At 42.9% G+C, this 27,689-nt stretch overlaps 1 protein-coding gene across 11 annotated transcripts; it reads right to left on the bottom strand.

Moving 5' to 3' along the window:
* Positions 1-7: 7 nt before the first annotated feature.
* Positions 8-27,441, bottom strand: LOC111965034 (tropomyosin alpha-3 chain). Of its 11 annotated transcripts, none has more exons than XM_023988982.2 (10): positions 27,192-27,441; positions 25,786-25,911; positions 15,311-15,444; positions 14,754-14,871; positions 14,520-14,590; positions 13,000-13,075; positions 10,514-10,576; positions 10,330-10,399; positions 10,094-10,172; positions 8-1,497 (listed from the first exon to the last, which is right to left on the bottom strand). In XM_023988982.2, exons 1-10 carry the CDS (start codon positions 27,303-27,305, stop codon positions 1,425-1,427), a joined length of 924 nt encoding a protein of 307 aa, XP_023844750.1. In that variant the 5' UTR covers positions 27,306-27,441; the 3' UTR covers positions 8-1,424. The 11 variants fall into 11 exon arrangements, with proteins under 11 accessions (XP_023844750.1, XP_023844749.1, XP_023844754.1 ...); XM_023988981.2 differs by lacking the exon at positions 13,000-13,075 and adding an exon at positions 13,796-13,871 and having other exon boundaries at positions 27,192-27,440; XM_023988984.2 differs by lacking the exons at positions 8-1,497; positions 13,000-13,075 and adding exons at positions 6,450-8,977; positions 13,796-13,871 and having other exon boundaries at positions 27,192-27,440.
* Positions 27,442-27,689: the final 248 nt, after the last annotated feature.

Raw genomic sequence — 27,689 nt, 5'->3', positions numbered from 1 at the left:
TTTGGAATGTCAATACAAATCGTGGTTCTTTATTTTCTTTAAATTGTGTCCATTTGTGTGTCATGATTATTACAATGAAAACATTACTGTTTACACCCTTAGCGTCGAGTGAAAATTTCCAGTTAAACTTGATGCAATATTTTACTTTTTATTTCTATAATTTTATACGGTTTGCAGTTCACTTCATTTGCAGAAAAAAATAATTGTTTAATAGTCTATACTGATAAGTTTAGATAATAACCTTGTGTCCCTTCTCCATATTTATTGGCCCCTATGCTTCCATTTTGGCAATGGAATGCGTAGTGATTGGCTGATCACTCCCCTCCCCCACATCTTATCGGGAAAAATAACAATTAGTTTAAAGAACTAAGGCTGCAATTGGCTAGAATATCTGCATTCAATTCTGTCTGAAGCTATATGACATTTATATCCCTTCAATGACCTACAACTCATTCACATTTCCTGATCTTGAAGGGGGAAGTTAACTGGGGGAAAAACATTCAGTTTACAGTAACTTGTGACAATGGCCCTTTTTGGAAAATGACTTCAGATAAAAAACAAATACACAAATGTCATGCAACTAAACAAAACACTTCTCCCTTATAAGAAAAACATGTTAATCCCCCAGCCCATAATTGTAAATGAACACAAAATCCTTGACAAAAAGGTAGCACAGTTGTGGACCCTCTGGGCATTGGCACAGTAGAAAAGCAGTGCTTGTGTAAGGATGTTCCAGCAGAAGGTGAGTGGTTAGAGGGGGACAAGAGTTTGAGGCGATATGTTGGTCGGGCAAGTGGTTCAGATGGGGATAACAGAGGGAGAGTTAATGATCAAATGGTGGTCCCATTCCAAAAGGGAGACATAAGTAGGTAAGAGTTTTTACCCTCGCCACCTTCATGTGTCCCAGTGGACACCAAATATCCCCTTAACAAGGGTTCTTATCAGAACAGGAGAGAAGCGCCTCATTGTATTTAAACGCTTATGGCTAAACAGCTAGCATCCAAAGAAAGATCATAGGAATGGCCTCAAACACACAATTCACACACCTAAGCTGGAATGTGAATATTAGAAACCTGTGAAACACTTAAGATGTGGGTGCTTGAGTAAATGTTGCCCTTTTAAGACTAAAAAGAATGCTATGAAGAGGCTACAAAAAAAAGGGGATGCTTATCAGGTGAGCATCTGCAGATACTGGGGTGGAATGTGGGAGAGGCGGTCAGCCAWTTGGTCTACTGGGGAGAAACGTTTGGCTAGGTGTGGACTGAAGAAAGTGCTACCTTCACCAAAAACAATTAACCCCCCCCACCCCCCTGCTAAACAGTCAGCCAGCACAGACAGAGACGGGGCCAGAGGTGAGGGGGTGGAGCAGTAAGAGGTGGTGGTGGAGGGGCCATGCCGCAGCTCCAGTAGCCACTCAGAAGCTGTTAAGGTCCTCCAGGGTCTTGTCCAGGGTGGCGTGAATGTTGACATTCTCCTCCTTGGCATTGGCTAGCGCATCTGTAAATCACACAAAGAATGAAGGTAAGCTAAGGATCCTCCTGGTGGTGAGATGAGGACGTAGGAGGCAAGACATTGAGATGTTAAAGTGGTGTTTGAGTTTTGTAAGAAGTCTACTACACTATAGTGGAGCAACACCATGTCAATCCACATGACAAAACCTCCTGACAGCGTCAAATCAGTACATGACTACTTTGAAAACACATACATAAAAATTGTCAAGGATAAACAAGGAATGAGTTCAACTGTAGCTGACAATAGATGTCCTACATCTTCTTCTGCAACTCCACAAGACAGTATAGCACCTGGTCAAATATTGAAGTTGGAGATCCCCCTTAATACCAGGGGTCAACAGATATCAGAAAATGCTTCCTGGTAATTCTAGCAGTACCTCAAAAGGGGAACTTAGACCAAACCATAACATTTGAATACAACATCTCTATATAGTGACAGAACCAAATATGTAAGACGTAATCTGTAGAACAAAACCCAGGGTGACTAAGGTAAATTCTATGACATAGCTTCATAATTCACAAGGTCTCCATAGAGTAAAGAGAGCCATGTTGTATGCTATACATTGTGGAGGTTTGGTATCAACAGATAATTCTCTATTTAACTACAGTATAAGTCACCTTGAAAATGAACACAGCCCGAGCTATTGTATGGCCGGATTTATCTCTGACAGAGCGAGAACGTGGCAGACATTTGTAGCATGACGAGATCACTCACACTGTTAGAACATTTAATAAAACAAGTCTGACCTGTCAGCTACACTTTTCTAGCAGCCTTTAGCAGACACCCTTATCCAGAAACACTTAACATTCAACTTCAAATCAAAATCAAACTTTTTACTTCAGCACATTTCAGACATGGAATGCAACGCAATGTGCTTTACAGAATAAAAAAATATTATAAAAGTTGAAATATTTACTACAGAAAACACAAGATAAAAAATTTCACTTGACAACTAAAAAGCACCCTAAGGAAAAGCTAAGCTAATAATGTGTTTTAAGATATAATTGATATGTCCACAGTTTCGGCACCCCTCAGGGTCTCTGGCAGGCTATTTCAAAGGCTGGGGGCATAATAACTAAAAGCTGCCTCTCCATGCCTCTTGGTCCTAGGCTTTGGGATAGTTAAAAGGCCAGTGCCAGAGGACCTGAGGGACCTACTGGGTACATAACTTAAAAGCATGTCTGACATGTATTGGGGTGCACGATCGCACGATTGATTTGCAAACCCAATAAAACATGAAAATKTATTCTAAAACTCACAGGCAGCCAGTGCAAAGACCTTAAAACCAGGGTAATGTGTGCTCTCAGTCTGGTCTTGGTCAGTACCCGTGCTGCAGCAGTCTATGTTTTGCAGTTGACCAATGGCTTTCTTGGGTAGACCAGACAGGAAAGCAATACAGTAGTCAGGCCTGTCAACTTAAGGTAGTGAAGTACAACAACCACATGTCAGTCAGTAAAAACTTTCCTCCAAGCAGCCATCAGCAAAGTCAGTGCTAGTAAGGAAACAAGTCCAAGTGCTAGAGTAAGAAAGTACAACAGTAGTGGGGTTTTATTTTGCTCGCTATGAACAGGTTTAGTTTTGTACTGCCTGCATGGGACAGCAAGTGTTATATTTACAGTTGAAGTCRGAAGTTTACATATACTAAGGTTGGAGTCATTCAAACTCGTTTTTCAACCACTCCACAAGTTTCTTGTTAACAAACTATAGTTTTGGCAAGTCAGTTAGGGCATCTACTTTGTGCATGACATAAGTAACTCCTTCCAACAATTGTTTACAGAGAGATTATTTCACTGTATCACAATTCCAGTGGGTCAGAAGCTTACATACACTAAGTTGACTGTGCTTTTAAACAGCTTGGAAAATTCCAGAAAATTATGTCTTGGCTTTAGAAGCTTCTGGATGGGCTTCATTTGAGTCAATTGGAGGAGGTGTACCTGTGGATGTATTTCAAGACCTACAAACTCAGTGCCTCTGTGCTTGATATCATGGGAAAATCAAATGAAAATCAGCCAAGAACTCAAAAAAGAAAATAAATTATAGACCTCCACAAGTCTGGTTCATCCTTGGGAGCAATTTCCAAAAGCCTGAAGGTACCACGTTCATCTGTACAAACAATAGTATGCAAGTATAAACACCATGGGACCACGCAGCCGTCATACCGCTCAGGAAGGAGACGCGTTCTTGCTCCTAGAGATTAACGTACTTTGGTGCGAAAAGTGAAAATCAATCCCAGAACAACAGCAAAGGACCTTGTGAAGATGCTGGAGGAAACAGGTATAAAAGTATCTATATCCACAGTAAAACTAGTCCTATTTCGACAAAATTTCTGTTTCGACAAAAACAGAACTGTTTGGCCATAATGACCATCGTTATGTTAGGAGGAAAATGGGGGAGGCTTGCAAGCCGAAGAACACCATTCCAACCGTGAAGCACGGGGGCAGCAGCATCATGTTGTGGGGGTGCTTTGTTGCAGGAGGGACTGGTGCACTTCACAAAATAGATGGCATCATGAGGGAGGAAAATTGTGGATATATTAAAGCAACATCAAGACATCAGTCAAAGTTAAAGCTTGGTCGCAAATGGGTCTTCCAAATGGACAATGACCCCAAGCATATTTCCAAAGTTGTGGCAAAATGGCTTAAGGACAACAAAGTCAAGGTATTGGAGTTGCCATCACAAAGCCCTGACCTCAATCCCATAGAAAATGTGGGCAGAACTGAAAAAGCGTGTGCGAGCAAGGAGGCCTACAAACCTGACTCAGTTACACCAGCTCTGTCAGAAGGAAGGGCCAAAATTCACCCAACTTATTGTGGGAAGCTTGTGGAAGGCTATCCGAAACATTTAAACAATTTAAAAAGGCAACGCTACCACATACTAATTGAGTGTATGTAAACTTCTGACCCACTGGGAATGTGATGAAAGAAATAAAAGCTGAAAGAAATAATTCTCTCTACTATTATTCTGACATTTCACATTCTTAAAAATAACGTGGTGATCCTAACTGACCTAAGACAAGGGAATTTTTACTAGGATTAAATGTCCGGAATTGTGAAAAACTGAGTTGACATGTATTTGGCTACGGTGTATGTAAACTTCAACTGTATATGACCACTTAACAGCATATTGGTTGATATGCTGGTATGGCTATTATCTCTAGGTTTCTCAACATGTAGCTTTTTTGGTATTCATCACAACTTTAGATCGGTAATTTACTAGCCAACGTTGCCTAAACTTTGTTTATTAAACGGGAAAGAGACCCATAATCTTAGCTAGCTTGATTTAAAAATATATTTAAAAGCATACTAGCAAAGTCAGCTATCAATGTATTCACTCAGCCAGCTTCTGCTTAAATTTCTGTAGCCACCTTATTTAGATTTTTAACTAGCAGTAGCACAGTCATGGTGCACTAGATGGAAACAATGACTACATACATACTACCAGTCAAAAGTTGACATATCTACTCATTCAAGGGTTTCTTTATTTTTCTACATTGTACAATAGTAGTTAAGACATCAAAACTACGAAATAACACATATGGAATCATGAAGTAATCAAAATATATATTATTTGAGACTCTTCAAAGTAGCCACCCGTTGCACACTCCTKGCATTCTCTCAACCAGCTTCATGAGGTAGTCACCTGGAATGTGTTTCAATTAAACGGTTACCTTGTTAAAAAGGTAATTTGTGGAATTTATTTCCTTCTTAACGTGTTTGAGCGAATCAGTTGTGTTGTGACAAGGTAGGGGTGGTATACAGAAGACAGCCCTATTTTGTAAAAGATCAAGTCCATATTATGGCAAGAACAGCTCAAATAAGCAAAGAGAAATGACAGTCCATTACTTTAAGACATGAAGGTCAGTCAATCCGGAGAATTGCAAGAAATTCAAGTGCAGTCGCAAAAACCATCAAGCCCTATGAAACTGGCTCATGACGGCCGCCACACGAAGGGAATGTTTAATGATTTGCCATCCCATCTGGTTTGCGCTTGTGGGACTATCATTTGTTTTCCAACAGGACAATGACCTAACACACCACCAGGCTGTGTAAGGGCTATTTTACCAAGGAGAGTGATGAGTGCTGCATCAGATGACCTGGCCTCCACAATCTCCCAACCTCAACTCAATTGAGATGGTTTGGGATGAGTTGGATCACAGCGTGAAGGAAAAGCAGCCAACAAGTGCTCAGCATGTGGGAACTCCTTCAAGACGGTTGGAAAATCATTCCAGGTGAAGCTGGTTGAGAGAATGCCAAGAGTGTGCAAAGCTGTCAAGGCAAGAATCTCAAATATATTTTGATTAACACTTTTTTGGTTACTACATGATTCCATATGTGTTATTTCATAGATCTGATGTCTTCACTATTATCCTACAACGTAGAAAATAGTAAAAATAAAGAAAAACCCTGGAATGAGTATATGTGCCCAAACGTTTGACTGGTACATGCATGCACATTCATCTTCTGCACATCTACCATTCCAGTGTTTAATTGCTATATTGTAATTACTTCGCCAGTATGGCCTATTTATTGCCCTACCTCATTTGCACATGCTGTATATAGGCTTTTTCTGTATGTTTGTTTATTCCATGTGTAACTCTGTGGTGTTGTGTCGAACTGCTTTGCTTCATCTTGGCCAGGTCGCAGTTGCAAATGAGAACTTGTTCTCATCTAGCCTACCTGGTTAAATAAAAGGTTAAAAATAAATTTAAAAAAGACAAAGCTATCAATCACGTGAAAACATACATTTCTGTGAAGACTCAATAGCGCATCGAAGTCAAATGAAGTCGGTTAAGATGGCATCTCATTGAGACAACAGGCTAGCTCAGTGCTGCCCCCCATTGAGTAACTCAAGTTGAAGGCCRACCAGGGTACTGCAAGCTGCCATTAGCAACTAAATTATCCTGCGTGCGATTTTTAAATAAAAAATTTTTGGGGGGGAAAAACGGTTCAAGGACATACATCTGGTGTATTAGAAGCAATTATTGGTACCATGATTTATTATTTACACAAAGATTGACTTTTCCATTACTATAAGTGGGGGATCCTGTTTTCTGCTAACAATCCCTGCAGTACCGCAGTCAGCCTTTAACTTCTGTTGCTTAAATGAGAGGGGGGGGGGGGGCAGTCTTTCTCCCCTGAATGGAAACATATCATTTGGTAATAATGTACTTACATTGTCGACAAAAAGTTGACTAATACATTTACGACACCATTTAGATTACCTGCCTTTTCAGGGAAATTTGATACACAACTTTATTTTACAGTTGAGTGGATGATATTGATATACCAAGACTTTATGACAATGTTAGAACAAGCATTAAACTGTCAATCTGCGATTTCAACAAAAAAATTTTTTTACTTAAAATTGATAGGCTAAACCTATTGATTCTTGAACATAACTTATGAATGCCTCGTGAGCGTAGTACAGCTGGCGTACCTCATCAGAACCCAAAATATAAGCATGTTATGCCATTTTTTGTAAACAATGGCATTGTAAATAACCACTGTAAAGCCTCAAAACATGGTTAAAACAATGATTTTTATATCATGGATGGCCAGTCCTGACGTCCATCGCTCTGTATTATGATTCTGAAAGTGGTTGCATTTCTCCAGTCTCACCCCTATATTTTATTATTACCTATTTTTCTCCCCAATTTCGTGGTATCCAAATTGGTAGTTAGTCTTGTCCGTACAGGAGTTGCAGYGATGGGACTCGGGAGAGGCGAAGGTCGTGCATCCTCCGAAACACGACCCAGCCAAGCCGCACTGCTTCTTGACAATGCCCGCTTACCCGGAAGCCAGCCGCACCAACGTGTCGGAGGAAACACCGTACACCTGGCGACCGTGTCAGCATGCATGCGCCCAGCCCACCACAGGAGTCGCTAGTGCGCGATGGGACAAGGACATCCCTGCAGGCCAAACCCTCCCCATAACCTGGACGACGCTGGGCCAATTGTGCGCCGCCCCATGGATCTCCCGGTCGCTGCGACAGCCTGTGGACTCTAACCAGGATCTCTAGTGGCGCCACTCGGAAAGGCCCAGCCTCATCCCTTCACCAAAACAGTAGTGGGGTGACTAATTGTTCAAACTGCAGATGTTAAGAATAACTTTTAAAACAATTCATTGGTCTTCATTTAAAAAATCTCACTAGTACCTTTATACAAAATGGCACCACTGAAGATTGTGATTTTTTGGCTATAATTATGCTATGGTGTCAAGATAGCAAACGTAAGGTTGTAATAAAGGCTGTGTATTTAGTTATGGGTGTGTAATGAATTCTGTAGACTTTAGTCAATAATTACCAAGTTAATATCTTGCATTATGACAAGTCACTGCTCATTCGACTCATTTTGTGCAACCACAGGCATGTCATTTTGATGTCATTGAATAGTCAATTTTAGGCATCTTGTCAAACTACTTACTGTAGCATTAGCTGTACAATGACAATGCTGTGTGTACTGATACTAACTGTGTTTTGAATACCAACACTGACTGAGGTAGTCACTATTACAGGCTTTTCCATTTCAGTAACAAGGATGAGGGTGAATTTATCTACAAATAAACGTGCAGTAACGTTCCTGATGCCAGTTCACATAAAAAATACAATATTTGCACAGTTTCAATAATAATTCACCTGCAAATCTGTTTTGAGCTTTCCTCTTTTGGGTCACTTTAGCAGACGTGACTCAGAAGGGTGAACATGTGAGAGAAAGGTAAGGGTCTGTTCCACACCTGTAATCTAGGATTACACAAGACTGGATCTCCTTTGAGTGATCACCAGGACATATTTCAAAAATGTATGTGTGTCGGAGGGTGTTATGCCTTTAGTCCAAATTCAAGAAATGCAGCAAAATCTAGCCAAACATTCATTCATAACGATTTCAATTACTTACTGTGCCCACATTAATGGCTGTGATAACATTTTCTTGCTCAAAATACCTCCACCTACTCACTTATTTTCAGGGAGGGGGGGGTTGCAGATACTGACCCACCTTTGGTGATGCAAAACCATGCCAAAAAGCATAGTGGAGTGTAACCAATGAAACCCAGACAGTGTGGACAGCCAAAAAGCAGTGAACAGAGACAAAAGCCATGGCATTCTTTTCCCCATCTTCATTAGGTACAGAGAGACAGTCACAAATACAGTGTGAACATGAGTGTCAGAGCGAGCAGTGTAGTACAGATAGGAAAGGAGTCCAGACAGATGGACAATAAAAAAGGCAGTAACCCAGAAACTCAGCCAGCGTGCTGGCCGCAACTGGGCCAATGACAAAGGGAGATGAGAGAGAAAGGTCCAGAGGGAAAGGGAGAGACAGGCACTGGTGACTAGGCGGAGGGTATGGTTCTTTCTATCTAAAAAGGAAAGGGGGGAGAAGAGGGAGAGAGCATGCAACCGTTGTGGCAGTTCAGGCAGACCGAATTCAGAGTGTATTGGCTTTTCCAGAAATCTAACGAGTCCAATTTATCTGAAATAGAGACGGAGCAATGGCAATTTAACACTTCAAAATAATACTGACACACCATGGTTATTGTCGTCATGGGGTGTAAACTCACAGCAAACCTGCAATCCATGCAAATCCAAAACACACCAAGCGTGACCGGAGTTGAAGGGCAACTCCATTTTTCAGCCTGGTTTTTATAATCTCCAGCACAATACCAGTGTCAACATGTGAAGGCAGCACATTTAAGTTGTTCAAAATGTTAAAGTTAAGTGATTTTCAAACAATGAGATTCACGGTGATGTGGAGAGCAAGCAAATACCCTCTGTTGGGCTAGAAACTCACTGGTGTTTTTTACTAACCCTACCCTGTGATAAAAATAATTTTTTAAGATCTTTTTATAACCACAGATCATAGAAACACTCTGTTTTCACATATGTAGACACCGGTTTGGTGCTGGAGATGAATGTTAAAAAGTGGTGGAATTGTCCTTTAAGTGTATTACAGTAGAACACCGGGATACTCAAACTTGTAACTGAATTAGACTGAACGAAATCGCCCAACATACACACGAGCTGCAACTCAATAGTTCCAAATGGAATCCCTGAGCTAGACTAGTCAAACGCATTGATATCCATAAAAAGATAACTTGTGTCCGTTTACATGTGGATAAGTAGGCCTGTGACAGCATGTGAGCCATATCTACATAAAGTATCAGTGTTCGTGCCTTGTGTTGTGCCGTTGCCAAGGTGACCGCTCACATCCCTTACATTGCAGAAGTGGGTGAAGAAAAAAGGGGAAAGGTCTCAGGATACGTTCTTCTACCACTGCAGATTTACCTGTAGCTACCGTATGCTTATATCTACAATGTGCCTATCCCTAGTCAGAATAAAATGGAATGTGTGCATGGGTGTAGATGCATGGAAGTGTGTGTACATGGTAGGCTATGCCTCAATACATTTTCCAGCACAAACAGCCAAAGGCTACCAGAGCACATTCCACTACAATAGTTCCCTAGCAACTCAACTTGTTCCATCCTCTTATGACAGTCGGCATACTGTTACTGAATCATACTGTTATTAACACACGATAGCACACTCCAGTTCAACCCACACCACAACAGGCATCTAAATGAGTATTTACATGGAGGTCATGTCATTGAGGGCATGGTCCAACTCCTCACTAATGGCTTTGTACTTCAATTTCTGTGCATAGAGCTCATCTGTGGGCGCACAGAGGGGAGAGGAGAAAGGGATGAGGAGAGATGTACACCAAAGGGGGATGGAGAGCAAGACAAAGCCAGAGAGAGGACACAGGCAGGAGAGTACAGTTTATAACAGTACTGTGAATTGCAACAATGTGGCGAGTGAGAGTCCTACCTTCCAGGTCATCAATGGTCTTTTCCAGTTTGGCCACTGATCTCTCAGCAAACTCAGCACGGGTTTCAGCCTATGGGAAAGTAACATAAGTTTATTAAACCCCCCACCACAGCAATACAGGCACATATCACAGCATCAGTCATCCATTCAGAGCTTCATGTTAGGTGTTTCCGGGGAATCTCACCTCTTTGAGTTTGTCAGTCAGGATCTTGATCTCCTCCTCGTACTTGTCCTCTTTCTGGGAGTACTGTAGGGGACAAAAGGGGAGGAAGAAAGAAAAGCCAATCAGAGAATCACACGTTGGGAACACTAGGGAGTACTCAGGCTTATTCAGGACAGCACAACAGAGCGTTCACATAGAACAGCCAGGATTTTTGTGTCATGTAGTAGAAAGAGTCGAATCACCGCTGCACATTAGTGGAGCCAGAGCGACAAGAAAATGACAAAGCTTAAAACAATAATTCAAATGTGTTTTCAGCTATCAGAAGTACCCGGCAGGCTTATCTAGGACGTACAACACCCCATTTAACTGTCTCTCCCTAACATCTTTCCACCTCTTTATTTAACTAGGCAAGTCAGTTAACAAATTCTTATTTACAATTACGGCCTAACCTGGCCAAACCCTAACGACGCCGGGCCAATTGTGCGCCGCCCTATGGGACTCCGAATCACGGATAGTTGTGATACAGCCTGGAATCGAACCAGGGTCTGTAGTGACGCCTCTAGCACTGAGATGCAGTGCCTTTGACCACTGCGCCATTTGGAAGCCTCTAGCAGATGTGTGCTATGCAATATATCACAAAATAAAATAAGAGGGTGGCGGAGGGGACATCTGCGACTAATGAGAAACAGATACTGACCTGCAAAGAAACCCTCTGGGAAGGGGGTTGGCCTACAATTAGGAGAAACTGATACTTATTATTCCTCATCTCTTTTGAGTACTCAGTCTGGTCATAAGCTTTTAAAATGTGGCTGCTGTACTATGAGTTTGTAATCGAAACTCCAGACAGAAGGGGTAAACCAGACATGTCACGGGGCTATCCGTTTAGAATGTTCTCACCACAAAATATGGTGGCGAGAGGAAGTCCAGTCACGGGTAGTGAGAGGATGGAACTAGGTGAAGGTGGGCTGACATTTCGGTTCCCAAATCTAGAATCTGTTAAAGACAGTGCACTAAGTTTCATAGACCTGACGCTTTGCCAAAGTTTTTTTTTGTTGTTGTTTTTTTGCGTTGTTTAGGAGTGCAAGGTCGAATTCAGTTTGTGCACACACGCACTTCAGCGAAGGCATTCCCTAATGGAAATATGCTTCAAAGCACCAATAGGAACTCGCTAGCTCGTGCTTGGCCTACCTCCTTGCTTGTTCTACCCACTATGCTTAATTTGCTCCCACTGTAAATGACACAGATTAACTATCTTGGGTTGGTTATAAATATCTTCGCTACCACCTTTGTGCGGACTGAGCTGCAACAGTGGTTGGGCTCATCAAGCTGTGAATCTTTTGAGAGAATGAGGGAGAGGTGTGTAGACTGAGTGACTCAACATGCCTGGGGAGTTTCGAGATGGACCGTTTTTCTATCTGTGCAGCTTCAAATGTAGCTAGAGTTTGGGTGGGAGAAGAATGAAAACAAAACCGGCTTCTCTCGTCGGATGACATCATTGGCAGACACTCATTTGGCAATGGGAGTTTGCTGAAAAGGCCTCTTTCTCTAAGCTACAGAGCACTGGTGTTGTGCAGTACAGTGTCATCACCCTAGGGAGGGGGGTTTAAGGGAGGTGGGGGTTTGCATTCTTGCARCTGCAAAGTCAGGGTGTGGCCTCTAATCTAGAAGAGTTTAAGGATTACACCACAGCAGACAACCACCATGCAGACTCTCTCCCTGCCCTGAAACGCCTTAGTTAGAACCAGTCCTGGGCCCCTTCAGATGGGAGAGAGGAGTGAATTTTCAGGATGGAGGAAAGAGTCCCTGGTGAGCTGGTTTTGATGCCTGCTTGTATGTACTTCCTCATTCCACCTTTTAAATGGCAACAGGAGAGAACATCTGTGTGTCTGGAACATGGGGCTGGAATTTCCTCAGGGTTGGCAAGCCTTCTAGAGCCGTTAGAGTACTTGTCTCTCTACATTCCAGACAATCTAATGTCTAACTTCGTTGTTGCCTGGGAATTTGTGATGCTGGCAGTTTGATTGGTCGGTTCATCCAAACAGAGATCAGCTTATGTTGCACATGCATGTGGTTATATGAGCAGGAACCAAACCAAGTTCTGGGAGATGTCTGAAACAACTGACTTGCTGAGGCTGTGGGCAGGATGCAAACCCAGACATTGTTACAGGGCAAAAAGGTCTGCCTCTAATTTGATAAATTAAGTAAGTTGATTACACATGACATTATAGACTAAAGTCAAGCATTATGTAGTATATACCAGTACACATGCTTATTAAAACATTACAGAATACTAAGTTTAACTCTTCTTAAAAGGAAACCAAACATTTCAAATTCAGGGTTATGGTCATCATATTGTAGTTAAAGAAATTCACCAGCAACACTCATTTCAGTTCAATAAGGCTTTGGAGGGTTTTAGGTGGTCAATGGACCTGTAGTTGTCTCCAAGACTGGCCTGGGTACAGTTACGTTCAGTTCAAAAAGCATGCAGGGTTTCCCCTCCCTCCTACCTTCTCAGCTTGGGCTTCCAGGGACTTTAAGTTATTGCTGACATTTTTCAGCTCCTCCTCCAACTCGGCGCATTTGCTGCAGTATTATTATTTTTTTTGCGGTTCATTTGGGGTTTTGCCAGGGTTTGGGAATAGGGGGATGAGGAAGAGGGTGGATAGAAGAGGGAAATGAGGACAAAGGTCAATGGATAAGGTGAGGGGCAAGGAAAAGACATGTAACAATGAACAGGGGAATTAGAGGGTGGGGGTAGAGACAAAACAGACGGAGAGATTTACAAAGAGAAAAACGAGGAGAGAAAGGCATGGACTTTAACCTCGGAGGAATGGGACCCAGACCACGGCCATTCTGCTACAAACTAAATCATATCTCAACAATACAAAGCATAGACTTATACAAATCCCTGATAAACCAAGGGAAAATGTTTGCGGTCAAATACTCTTAGTAAGCTTGGAATACGGAGCGCCTGTAGGTCGGGTAAATTCATGCGGATGGTATGCAGAGCGTTTGAGAGAAGTGAAAAGGAGCACACATGAGAAGGGGAAAGGATCGCGGAGGCAGCAGCTATACAATTACAGCAGTCAGTCATGCAGCCAGATGAACGCGGGAATTTATGTTAGCGAGGGTAGGAGGACTGCAAATCCCTATGTGCATTCCTGGTCCTCACAAACCAGGTTCAGAGGGTCGTGTTTATGGATGTCTGAAATGAAGACCCCAGTCAGACCCTTCGAGGGTCCCCATAAGGCACCATTCGGTGTCCTGTAGTTGGTAAGAACAGTGAGAAAGGGGGGGTGGTACCTTGTCCTCAGAGGCCTGCAGGCTCTTCAGTGACTGGTCGAAACCTCTCAGCTGCTCCTCCAACCTCCGGGCGTTGCTGTTAGTGAGTGGGAGGGGGGAGGGTCACATGACACGGAAGCGCATGCAGAAAGAGAGAAAAAGACAAGGACAGAGAAAGACAAGATAGAGGGGAAAGAGAATGGTAACCGACATGTCGGTATGGTAAACCCAGGACACATGCACACACAACAGGCACATACATATGGGGAGAGGGGGAGAACAGATTGGATATTGTCATGGTACTGTTACAGCATTCCCACTTTTACACTAATGATAACGTGCTAGTCCAAGGTAGTGCTAGCAGACATTTGAATACATATTTCCTATTACAGCTAATTACAAAAGTAACAGTATCGTTCTGTTGCATAGTAAACGCAGCTGATACACCTCCAGTTTACCGTTTAGTAACAAATCTTCAAAACAAGTAAAGTGACAAAAGTGGGTGTGCAGTTCCTACTGTGACGAGCGAACGCGTCGTGCAAAGCCGTGTTGGGGCCAGTTAAGTAACGCCATGCAAAAGGTGTGGCTGAAACCCATTGTGGCTTTAAACTTACTTCTGCAGTGTAAGAGTGAGGGAACTGGTGGGTGTTTTTATGTGTTCTGCTACAAGCTTAAGCCGATGCAGTGTACGACTGTAACGGAAAGGTACAGGGAGACTGATTAAGTATGTGAGAAAGCGGCTCACCCCTCGGCCAGCTCCGCCCTCTCCTCTGTACGCTCCAGATCACCCTCAATGATCACCAGCTTACGAGCCACCTGTAGGGGTAGAGGCAGAGAGAAAAGGAAGTGAAACATTTGATAAGAGCAAGAGAAAGAGAGAACATAAATGGTGATGCACGGTCCAAGACTTCTTCAGAAGCCACATCAGAGCCTTGTTCTAGATGTGTGACCGTGTGTTGGGGGGGTCTGATCAGCTCACCTCCTCATACTTGCGGTCGGCCTCCTCAGCAATGTGCTTGGCCTCCTTCAGCTGGATCTCCTGCATCTCCATCTTCTCCTCATCCTTGGAGGCCCTGTTCTCAATCACCTTCATACCCCTGAGAGAGAGAGAGGTAGAGAGAGGTAGGCATGAGTGTCAAAAAAGTGTTTTGGCCTTAAGTACCATATTACACAGTGTATTGCAGGCCTTAGCTTTCTGCAGAGGAAATACTGTAGGAGAGAAACAGGTGAGCACATCTCTCTGTATAGTCTGGTGGCGAACTACCTCCACAGCTCCCCTCTTCTGCTGATATGTGGTGTCAGGACCCTATAATGCAGGCCAGATCGGAGGGGCACTGATGCAAAGATGTCAGGGGGCAGTGTGTGTGAGAAAGTGTCCTAGCATATATAGACAAACCTGTTCATTATCCACAGGGTACACCCTCAAATAGGCTAATTCCAGCTCACACCCACCAATGACCTTGCCCCACAACAGGAAGTGGCGTGACCCGGTGAAGACTGAGAACACTGCCCCACCTCCAAAAGACAAACACACACCTCTCGCTCTCATCTGCAGCTTTCTCTGCCTCCTCCAGTTTCTGCAGAGCGGTGGCCAGTCTCTCCTGGGCCCTGTCCAACTCCTCCTCAACCAGCTGGATACGCCTGTTCAGAGAGGCCACCTCAGCCTCAGCCTGGATGGGGACAGAGAGGTTATTATTGTACCATAAGCTCACAAATACCATTTGAGACACCTCTTCCAACACAGACAGCACATTATGACATACCGGTACATTTAAATGATAAGGACATATTTCACACCACCTCAAACTTTGATATAGAGAAGGATTATAGATGTAGCCTACAATCACATAACACACTGGTAGAGTGAGAGTTACTATGACATAACAACCAGCAGTTATACAAAGACACACACACAGGCCTGTTAAAGGATACTCCTCTCCCTCAGCCTGTATGTGTGGGTGAGAGAGAGAAAGAAGCAGCACTCTCCACTGAACTGGAACAGAGTAGGGAAAGTGTGTGCTCACAGAGTCTTTAATGGACACCAACCTGTCACATTTCATCACCATAAGAGTTGGATACACTAAACGCACACAGCGAATCTCTCCCCGACTGATGTGCTGGTGTATGGGTTAGACATGCCAGTGGTCTCCATGGCCATGAATGGCACTAATTGGGCACACCAGCCTAGATGACTGTGCTGCCTACCCTGGGTGGGTCAGGTATGGAAAAACAAGGGAGAGAGAAAATGCACTGAGACGGATGAGGGAAAGGTTAAAGCACTTGGAGTGAATAAATGTTTTAGTGCCTTGTGTAGAGAGTAGCCTGGCTGTTCTCACACTCCATGCCTTGAAGCAGAGGAATAATGCGGTGTCAGAGAAAGAGCGAGCGGAAGACAAAGAGCAGTGAGAGAAGGAGAGGAGGCTTATTAAGCCTTAGATAGCCACAAACAGATGGCCAGATCAGAAGATTGACCAGAAGGAGGCCAACACTGACACAGCTCAGTATATACTGTGAAGCACATTGAGGATTAGGACAGTCTGTTACTTGTAATACCTCCATGTTCAGTTGCTAAATTGTATGCATGTACCATCTAGTAAATGTGGATGAGACTAATCAGAAATGGGTAAAGCGTTTGACTGACTATAGAGCTGTGCGCCATGATGCTGCTGCCACTATGTTTACAAATACTGCCCAGGAGACGCTAGCATGACGGCCATGGAATCATGTCAGCAAAGAGTATCAGAAGCATTTAGGTTGAAACCACAAGCTCTCCTCTATGGCTTTGGGTAAGACCATCTGTCAAATGAAAACCATGTAATCTAACGCTGCAATATTGAGACACACAGACCACCAAACTGAAAACAGAAGGGGAGCATAAAGCAATGAAAACACAGCACCTTTCAGATGTAGATGTATACAGCAACACTTAACTACCCCTACTACACACACAACAACCACAGGCAACCTGCTGTGGCTGCATGAAAGAACGACTTCGGAGCACAGTCAAACCGGTTGCCATGGCACTGGCATGCACGTGTTTGACAGTCTTCACGAGGAATGGGCCTCTCGCCAACGTCAGCCAGCGCCATAGAGATATGCAAATTGGCACCCCCTCACACCCTTGAAATAGCTTTCTGTCACCAAAGACAAGAGTGCTATTAGTTAGCTTCTTCCGGTCTGACCAAGCACATTCTGGAGGTGGTATTCTGCAGCCATGATGGTGGATGTATGAGTTAATATACCATTCTAGATTATTGGAAGTGAGGAGCATGCGTATGCATCTTCAAATTCCTCTATGGTGAACGTTGTAGCGCAGAGACATTTCAGCTCTAGACCTGAGAATGAGGTGTCTCTAGTTAGCTTGGTGGTGTTTAGTGTTTGTACACCTTATGTCCAAGACGCAACATGATCCGAGTCTTCAGATGAGCTCATGTAGAAGAATAGTAGCATTTCTGAATACTGTTGACTTCCAGAAGGCTGAGTCAGACAGGTGGAATGTTACAACATAACTCCTCCAGACTAGGCCTGATGATTTATTCTGTGGGAGAAGGGCCAAACATTCATTGTCAGGTTCTTCCTCTAGGTAAGACACACACACGCGACTCTACACCAACATTTTTTTTAGTCGTCAGTTGTCATTTCCTCTGACAGCAGCTGCAAAAAAAAGCCCCACCACAATCAGTTGGCAACCACACTTCCTGTGCACCATAATAGAATGACTCCACAGGAGCCTCGCGCTCTGTCTCACCCGCTTCCAACACGGGCCTCTGTGCTAGAGTTTAACTGTTGACCAAGAGACGCTCTCATTGAAAAATGACTGTCCACTGTGTAGGCCATTTCTTTCAGTCAATTGCTCTGGAATAGCCGTTTATATCCAATCAGTTCCTGTGTTGGATTTGTTTTGCTCCAAATAACAGTAGCACTTGTGTACCTCCTTGAAAAAGACACTGAGCACAGTGAGAGCATGCATGTCTTGTAGGAGTTATATCATGGGATGAAAGGTGAAAACCATAAGAAACATAGACATGCTTGTATCATCTGCGTGTGACCAAATTAACCATAGAATTACAACTGGGGCCTGGGCCAAAGTAGTGCGCCATAAAGCCACAATACATGTTGCACTGTGTGGCAACCCAGGCGCTTACATCACTAGCTACTAGTGAGTTTAGAGAGGAGGAATTTGGCAATTTGTTGAAGGCCAAGCCTAGGGGGCAAATGTTTGAAATTGCAGTGAATGGGGAAATACAGGGACAACTGAAATACAAACTATTCAAAGCATTTGACCAACATTCATCTTGGAATTAGCGTTGCACAAATAAAACATATCCAATCAATGAAAGACAAAGACCTTTGGGTACAATTATTCTTAAGATAATTGGAAATGCAGGACACCCATAGAGATGGATCGAGGACCCATCTTTGTATCGGTGCCATGCTGCATCTGCGGCGCCATAGACGGGTTGGTTGTTTTAATAGGGTTGCCAACTGTCCCGTATTAGCCGGGATGTCCCTAATATTGGACTAAATTGCTTTGTCCCATACGGGACCTCCCTTGTCCCGTATATTCATCCAATCACAGTATAGCGTAAACACGCCAAATTCTGCAAAGTAATTGCTGTTGTTGTTCAGTCAGTTTGGCATATCAAGGAAATATGGATAAACCTGCAAAAAAGAAAAGACAGGAAGCAAAAGAGACGTGGGTTAAGGCTGTCAGTGGTGACTTGAACGCTTTCTGTGCTTTATGCCATCGGGAATTCTCAATTGGCCATGGAGGGGAGAATGACCTAACTCAGAATGCATCCACAGAAATGCACAAGGCGGCCACGCTTGCTAAAGGTGCTAGCAATATTGGTGCATTCTTCGTGACGTCTACTGCGGAAAATGACAAATCGCAGCAAGTGAAGCCTTGTATGTGTACCATACGTTTAAACACGGACTCAGCTACAACAGCACCGGCTGTCTTGTTAAGCGCAACGGTGCTTKGGAAGAACAAAAGCTGAGATGATTACAATGAATGTTTTAGGACCAAAGACTGTGCAGGATATTTTGGATGATCTGTCCCCGACCAAAGGTAAGCCCGTGTATTTCTCAGTGATGCCTTAAACAAGGGAATAGAAACACGTTTCCAGTGTGTGTGAGATATTTCTCTCTGTCTGATGGAGTGCAGTGCAAGTTACTTGACTTTTATGAAGACAGTGATGAAACTGCAAATGGCATACATCAAGCTCTGATGAACTGTCTGGAAAAGCATGAACTGGACATTTGACACATCACAGCATACGCAGCAGATAATGCCAATGTCAACTTTGGAGGAAGTCCAAAATGAAGATGCTTCCGCGGAAACAGGACAGCTTTTTTGAATACCAGTCCAAGCAGCTGATGGGACAAACAATTGTCAGCACAAAGGTCCAAGCAGCAACAGAACTTTGTGAAGTTCTACGACACTGTCATTACATACACTGACAAGTGGTTTGATTTCTCACCAGAAAATGTAATGGTGAAACTGAAACCAATCTGCTTCTATGAGGAACTCTCCTTCACTGACCTGGAGCAGGTGGTAGTTGCCCTCAAAATGACAGAGACAGTCAGTATGGACCAACTATGAAGAGTTTTGTGCTAGCTGGGAGGAAATACACAAAGCCAGACAGGACACCACAAAATCCACCAGTGAGAAGTGGGTGGCAGTTTTCCAAAACCTAGGGAAAGCCAACTTGATCAACATGTTCAGGATTGTGTCATTTGTCCTTAGTGTGCCAGGCTCAAATGCCTTTGTAGAGTGGATTTTCTCTCTGATGACCATTAAATGGTCAGACTCAAGAAACGATGCAGCACAGAGCTGATCGAAAATTAACTTAAAATATCTGTGAAATGAATTGTCATGTAAGGACTTCTCTGGCTATGCAAAAGGACTGCTTTAAATCAGTCAAGAGCAGCAAAAAATATCCATGGAAAAAGCAGACTTGGTGAGTGACTTCATGCCCCTCTTTCGCATTTGAAATGTTATTTCTTGCTGTAAAGGTCCAAATTGTGATTTCTTTGATCATTTATTTGAGGTTTATTCACAAAAGTTTACATAATGATACAGTTTTAGTAAAGCTATAGACTAAATGGAATAATTTGTTTTTGCCTTTCCAATTGAATAAGAACATACACTATATTCATTCACACAACACCATACCCACACCGCCGTGGCACCGTGCACGCCACCTTTTGTCCCTTATTTGGTAGTGAGAAAGGTCACAACCCTAGTTTACCAACAAAATTGTAATTAACAATGTTCTTAACTGACTTGCCTAGTTCAAGTTTTTTTATTTATCTATTGAAACCAAATCCACTTTCAGGCACTTTTCTTGTCTTAAAAAAAAATGGAAAGCCAATACTGGTGGTTTACCGCCACCTGCAGTGCTGGAGTCCTGAACCAAATATTGTCTCATTCATTTATTGTGGCCTCTAGATGGCTGTTATAGCTTAAATCCATTTACAAACCATCGCACCCAATTTGAATACAATGCGCTGATTAGCTGATTTCTCCCAACCCATAGGAAACCCCACCCAAAATGACAAAATGGCCATGCTAAAACTGGTTATATCCACGATGAGTCTTCTCTCTCTATGAGGACGCCCAACTCCAGCTAGCTGATTTAGCAGGAATTTGTCACATCTTTCACCTCCAATGAGGCTATTGGACTGAGCCAGCAAAAAAATAGGTGCTAACGGTAGCTATCCAGCCAACTGGCTAGGGGGTTCAGTTCAAACGGTACTGTAAAGTTGCCATAGCATCACAAATCAATGCATCTAGCTACCTAGCTAAAACGTGTACCTAGCACCTAGATTATTCAAGGCCTAACGTTGGCAGACGCCGGAAGGTTATTTCAACGTTACCTGTTCCCTTGACCGCTTCTCCTCTTCAACCTGTCTTTGCAAAGTCTCAGCTCTTTCCTCGGCTTCATCCGCTTGTTGCTGCAAAACTTTAATTTTTCGCTTCACTGCCTCGATGCTATTGGCCATTTTCTGACGTTGATTTAGTTTGCTAGCTAATTTACAAAGATTGAAAACGCGTTTCTAATAACTAGCTCGTGCAGGATACTAACGTTAGTCGTTCCAGTTGGATTGGTTGCAAGCTGGCAAACGTCGTTCCCGATGCGATGTTTTCCCGAACAGACAAACCAACGCCCCGCCAACGAGTCCAAACTGGAAATTAGAACAGAGCTTCGTTTCTTTCAATCTAACGTTACTCAACACTGTAGGAAGTGTTTATAGTCTAGATTAATTCTTACCGACAGACAAATGTAATGTGCATAAAAATGTAACTCCCAAGTAGTTCGATTGATAACTATGCCGAATGAATCAATTAGACTAGCCTAAAAACTGTAAACCAAAGTTTTCACCTCGATGTGTCGATGGACAGACAGCGTCGTTAGCTAGCTAGCGGCTAAAGTAAATGTTATGTTATAGGTTCGAAAGGCAGTTCCAACAAGATGAATACAAGTAGGATTTTCCTTTTAAGCTAAATGTATGGACGGTTGTTCCAGTTGTCTATTGAAAATGAATAAGCAAATTGCTAAGAATTTGGAGGAAATCTGTGCAAAGAAGACGGTTGGCTCCTTCTCTTCCTTATTTCAGCAGACAGCACACTTCCGGTCTACTCCGCCCTGTCAAAGGGGAACTGACGCCTTATATATTCCCGCCACCTGGATAATTTTGATTTTAACCAAATGATAATGCAATAAAATTCTCAAACGCAAAGAGAATGAAACAGTAAACCAATAAATTGTCATATTTAGAGCTAGCTAGTAGCTCAACCTGGTCTCAGAACATTTCGTATTATAATGTACGTAAATCCGAGACACACTTTTGGTATGAAATCAAAATAAAATGTTAATTGATCACATGCAGCGAATACAACAGGTGTAGACCTTACAGTGAAATGCTTACTTACGAGCCCCTAACCAACAATGCAGTTTAAAAAAATATGKATAAGATTAAGAAATAAAAGTAACAAGTAATTAAAGAGCAGCAGTAAAATAACAATAGCAAGACTATATACAGGGGGTACCGGTACAGAGTCAATGTGCGGGGGCACCGATTAGTTAGGAAAATATGTACATGTAGGTAGAGTTATTAAAGTGACTATGCATAGATGAAAACAACAGAGAGTAGCAGCGGTGTAAAAGAGGGGGGTGGCAATGCAAATAGTCTGGGTAGCCATTTGATTAGATGTACTTAGATGTACAAGTCTTATGGCTTGGGGTATAGAAGCTGTTTAGAAGCCGCTTGGACCTAGACTTGGCGCTCCGGTATCGCTTTCCGTGCGGTAGCAGAGAGAACAGTCTATGACTAGGGTGGATGAAATGTTATGTTTCGTATGGTATGTATTAATTTATGGATGCCCATCACCCATTTCGCATGATATGTTCCGAATTACAATTTGTATTACATGTTACGAATTTGAAAAAAGTGTTAATGTTTCGAATTTGCAAAACATACAATATGTTGTGAATTTTCAAAAAGTACAATATGTTACGAATTAGCAAAACGTATGTTGTGTTACAAATTCTAGCTAGGTGGCTAATGTTAGGTAGCTGGCTAACGTTAGCTAGGCTACTGGGTTATGGATAAGTTTGGGAGTTAGGTTAAAGGGTAAAGGTTAGGGGAAGGATTAGCTAAAAGGGTTAAGGTTAGGGGAAGGGTTAGCTAAAAGGGTTAGGGGAAGGGTTAGCTAAAAGGTGTAAGGTTAGGGGAAGAGTTAGCTAACATGCTAAGTAGTTGCAAAGTAGTTGAAAAGTTACTAATTAGCTCAAATTATAAAGTTGTCTGTGATGAGATTTGATCTCGCAACCACCTTAATTTAGTTTTTGCCATAAGCAACTATCTGTCTTATGTAACCCTACCAAATGTAACATATCATACTAATTTCAGTGCCTTGGATTTGCATTTAGTATGCTACGTCTAGTTTATGAGACCAGGCTGCAACCAACATACTGGGCACAGACGTCAATTTAACTTCTATCTATTCCACGTTGGTTGAACGTAATTTCTTTGAAATGACATGAAAACAACGTTGATTCAACCAGTGTGGCCAGTGGGTAGCAATACGGTTCATCTGGAGCAATATCTTGATTTTTCATGTATTACTTTTGTCACTATAGGTCTAGGTCCTGTCTGCAGTGGTTTGTCATGCCCCATCTCTTCCAGGCACTCTTGGGTGGCTGCCCTCAGCTCACAGGGCCATCTGTCAAAGCTGCATATACCAGCTGGCTAGGCCATTATTTCGACTGGAGAGCAGTGAGTGGTTTTATTTAGCATAAAGAAGATGTATACTGCCGTGTAATGCTCTGGCTAATTGTGAAATGTGTTGGCTTGAGACCCCTGCTTTTAGCCCATGCTCAGGTGACACATCTTGCATGATATAAATGTTGTACGTGATGGTTTTAGTGTATGTAAAGATTCATTCCATGGTATTCAATAGGTGTGAGATGGCTTAAATTGCGTATTACTACTCTTTTCGCCCCATGTATCCAGAAATGTGCACCATGGTCCATGGGTGATGTTCATTGACAAGTGCATATGTCAAGTTGTATGTGGACTTGAGAATGGCTTGTCAAACCACTAGATGTCCCCATGGTTACACATAATAGCCAGTCTTTGGCTGAACCAGTACCTGGACTTGAGGAGACACACAGTATGTGCTTCCAAAAAAGGTCTGAATAAAAATGATCTATTGTTTTTTACCAAGTTCGCATGCGCCAAATCCATCTTTGGCACCTGCAATAAAATCACTCATTGCTGCCATGCACAGGTCGGCTGATCCAGCAGCGGTACTGTATCCCAAAAAATCTTTTATTTTATCTTTATTTTAACCTTTTTTGGAAGTACATACCCAGCGCAACGGCAGTAATGACGATAGTTGCTCTGCAAAACGTCATATTTTGGTGAGTACCGAACATATTTTGACATTATAACATTTTCAGAGCTGGTTAATGTGACTTTAAATTGAAGGATCCTAGGCATCAGAGGAGATCTTGTCATATTCATCATCTCATCAAGCTCAGGTACTGGTTCAGTTTTTTTGGGGGGGGGCATATGAATCACGAGTGGCGTTGCATTTTATTTTGAATGTAAGTTATGATTTAAATCAATTAAATAATCAAATGATAATTGGATACTGGATGAGTTCTTTTGATCTGCCTTTGTAACTCTAACCACCAGACAGTGTAATGTCAAAAAGACTGCAGTTGATCTCTTGCTTGTTTCTTATGTCTCTCGACATTTAATTAAGGGTCAGGAAACGCTAGCAACTCCATTAGAAGAGAAAGTAATGTGTGCCACCCACACGTCTCCCAATACAATGTTCCAGGAAAGATTATCTCAACAAAGAGCAAGCCAATCAATAGAAACGTGTCCCTAATCCTCAGTAAAGGAGCAGTGGACACCCCAGGACTCCACAGTGGATTACACCAGTCTGGGAGTGTCAATGACATTTGAACCTGAGTAGTTTTAAGGTGTAACGATATTAATCGTCCCGAACTACACTCTCCTTAGTCACCGGGAACACAATGATGACAGGAGTGATAACAGCAGTGACATGGCGACACTATTAGCACTAATCCCCCATTGGGTGCAGAGCAGAGGGGAAGGGGGGCTTGTAGCCAGCTGGCTATGCAGAGTGACACCCTGTCTAAATCAATTTCACCCCCTCTTGGATGCCGGGAGGCTTTGCACTGAAATGCCACTACAGGGGGTGGTGCTTGCCGGTTGGTAGGGGAGGAGGGGGAACAGTATATATGTTATGGCTGACCCTGGATGGCCATTTTGCTTTGTGTTGTGTGGTTACAGAACGCCACACACAGGGTTTGTAATGGCCCCTGCAGTACATATAGATCTCTCCACCTGACTGTGGATGTCTCCTGCCTTACTAGTGTCTTGTTGTGGCTCTGTCCCTCGAGACTAACTAAAGACTGAAGGGATATTCTGTCCTGGCAACTGAGACCACAAGTCATGACACTATGCCATTAGATTGTCTGAGATGCCACACGAGCCAGAGCATAGATGTTGTGTTATCTTTATCCTCACTGAGGATTCTGGTTCCTCTCAAGGTCTCTTACTGCTTTTCTTCTCCAGGGCCTATCTACCACATGGTATGGACCAGCAGCGGGGTTTGACAGCATTGTCTCTATGGGTGCATTTGTAAATTCACTCTGGAGTGCCAAAGAGAACTCAGAGTGCGCTCTGGGCGTTCATAAATTCAGAGCGTTGTCAGATTGTCCGTTCGTAAATTCAGAGCATTTCGCTCTCGGAGTGTCTCTGGCCGAAGAGTAGGGTTGATCTGAGCGTTCTGACCTCACAACGGCATTCAAGCACCCAAGCTAACTGGCTAAAGTTAAACTTCCAGACATAAATGAGAGAACACCTCACTCTGACCATTTTACTTGCCCTTGCAGAGCTGGTTTGGCTGTTTTCATGTTATCCAGAGCGTTTGTGACTGTAACTGTGCTGCTGGCAAAAATTGTATTAAACTTTTTTGCCGATGTTTACTGACACCGACCATATTCAATGTGTGTTGAGCATTCGTAAATTCGTCAGTTATTTTGCACTCTTGCACAATTTACGAATGCGCCCTATGACAGTGTCTGTGTAGACATGGCCTTTGCACCCCTCCCGTCCCCTCCCCTTTCCTCTGCCCCCAACATTCTGACCTCTCCTGTTTTAAACCMCATGGTATTTTGGCATGGGAGAGCCTTCTCAGGGCTTTGCCATAAGAAGGCAAATTATTTGTGTGCCAGATGGACGTGCTATATCAGGGGAGTGTTTCCCTGACAAAACCATTTCATCATTATCATGGGACAGGTAGGAAGAGAGGGATCAAAATAAGGTAGAGAAAGGGTGTGGGCCTGAAGGGTTGACCTGTGTGTGTGGAAACTGATATGATGGGAAGAGAGGCCTTGTTTGTATGTGTGGGTGTGAGAGGGCAGTTTGTGTGGTGTGCTGTTTGGTGTSCCAACGGAACTTACATCTGCAGCTTTCTTGTCTGCAACCTCCAGCTTCTCCTGGGCATCCTTCAAGGCCTCMGAATATTTGTCCAGCTCATCCTCAGTSCCCTTCAGCTTCTTCTGCATCTGGATCAACGCATCGTCATGCTGACGGAGGGAAAGAACAACRGACAGGGAGGAGTGGGAAAGAGAGAGACAAACAGGCAGAAAGAGAGGAGATGGAGAGGCGGTGAGGAGAGGACAATTGAGCGAGGGAGAGATACAGTTTGAGAGGATGGTTAAAGGGAAGAAACTCAGAGTAAGACAAGCCAAGATGTGTGAAGACCAGGCTATAGAGTGGAAACAACCACACATACAGTAGCAAGATGTGAGAAGGAGAGGTCAACATCATAATGTTTCCGAAAACATATTTCCATAGTACAAAACCATTTATTGAAGTTATTGGGAGATTAGAGCAAACAATCATGTTAGGTAGCACATATTTCGAGCTTCGGTTCATTACTTAGTGAACAAGACTCTTTTGGAATGTTATGTATAATGATTGGTCGCTTTTGATGAGCAATTGATCCCAAACATCCACAAGTATGAGTCGCCGAATGAATGTGTTGAGGGGTTACAGTGTCAATGCCTTGTGGGTATTAATATCCCCAGGCTCTCAGCCTTCGTCCCTGGACTGCTGTGTAAAACTATTGTCTGTCCTTGTCGTTGTTCCCAACCCTAATGTTGAATTCCAACTTGGGGACAGGAGGACAGCTGTCACTGTCAAGAAGAATACCCACACGCACGGTCTTAATATAGATTATAGAGCTCTCTGGAACATGATAATCACTTTAGGATCCGGATATAATGTCTCTCTTTGTCTTTTCCTCTGACTATCTGTCAATTAAGTTTAGGCCTTTATACAGGCTCCTGGCTGTCAAACTTGGATTTGTCATTTTGATATTTTTTTCCACGTTTCGGTAGAAATACCAAGATCATTTGTTTGCATTCTTCAAACAACTCCGCCTTGAACTTCCTAAATATTGTTATCATTGAATTAAAAAAAACATCCACATAGTTAATAAATATGGTATATGCCATAACATATATTAGCTTGAAGAATAATTATTATAATTTGTGTTATTTATTGTTAATAACACTTTGTGTGAGCATAGGTTGCTTGCCTTCTCAAAGTAATGATTTGCTTTTAAATACTTTTATTAAATTCAGTGTTGACAGACTCATTTTGAATTTGAGCTCTATTGTAAGGCCTCAAGATTAACCTTCAGTTGACCTCCCCTAACCAAGGTATGGTTAGCATCTTAGCAATTGTTGGCCTACTTGTGTTAGCAAAGTTAATCAACTGTGTATGAGTTAGAATCACCTAATTACTTACTAACTAGAATTATACTGAGAATACTAGGCTAAGCTAGGCTAGGTGTCCTCACCTGCTTGCTCTTATCCTCAGCTGCCTTTTTGTCAATCTCGGACTGGTCAGCCGCTTCCAGAGCAGTCTCCTTATCCATCTTCAGCATCAGCATCTTCTTCTTGATGGCCTCCATATTGCCTGTGTTTGGTTAGGCTCACGAGGCGAATAAGTAAACGTGGATGTCTTTCTGGAGAAGGGCTCAAGGAGGATGAGTTGGAGCCCAGAAGGAGATAGGGAGAGAAATGGACGGACAGAGAAAGGGGTGAWAAAAAAGAGGCCAAACTCAGACTATCATAGGGTGGGTGGTTTTATATTTGGTGGAAAGGTTGGCGACTCCCACCTCCGATGCCACTCCTCTAACCTATTTTAAGGCTCCTCCTCTGACCAAGGCCTTATAAACCTATTATTCAACTCCGTGTGTCTGTCAAAATCTATCTCAAACACTCACAGACACTTTCTCTCTGACACACACATGCACAATGTGTTCCCACTCTAACTATCTCTTACACAAACAAAC

Source organism: Salvelinus sp. IW2-2015, linkage group LG6.1, assembly GCF_002910315.2.
Source record: "Salvelinus sp. IW2-2015 linkage group LG6.1, ASM291031v2, whole genome shotgun sequence".
In the NCBI taxonomy this organism is placed as follows: domain Eukaryota; kingdom Metazoa; phylum Chordata; class Actinopteri; order Salmoniformes; family Salmonidae; genus Salvelinus; species Salvelinus sp. IW2-2015.
Note: the sequence above shows the minus strand (reverse complement) of the source record. Positions and strands in the feature narration are given on the sequence as shown.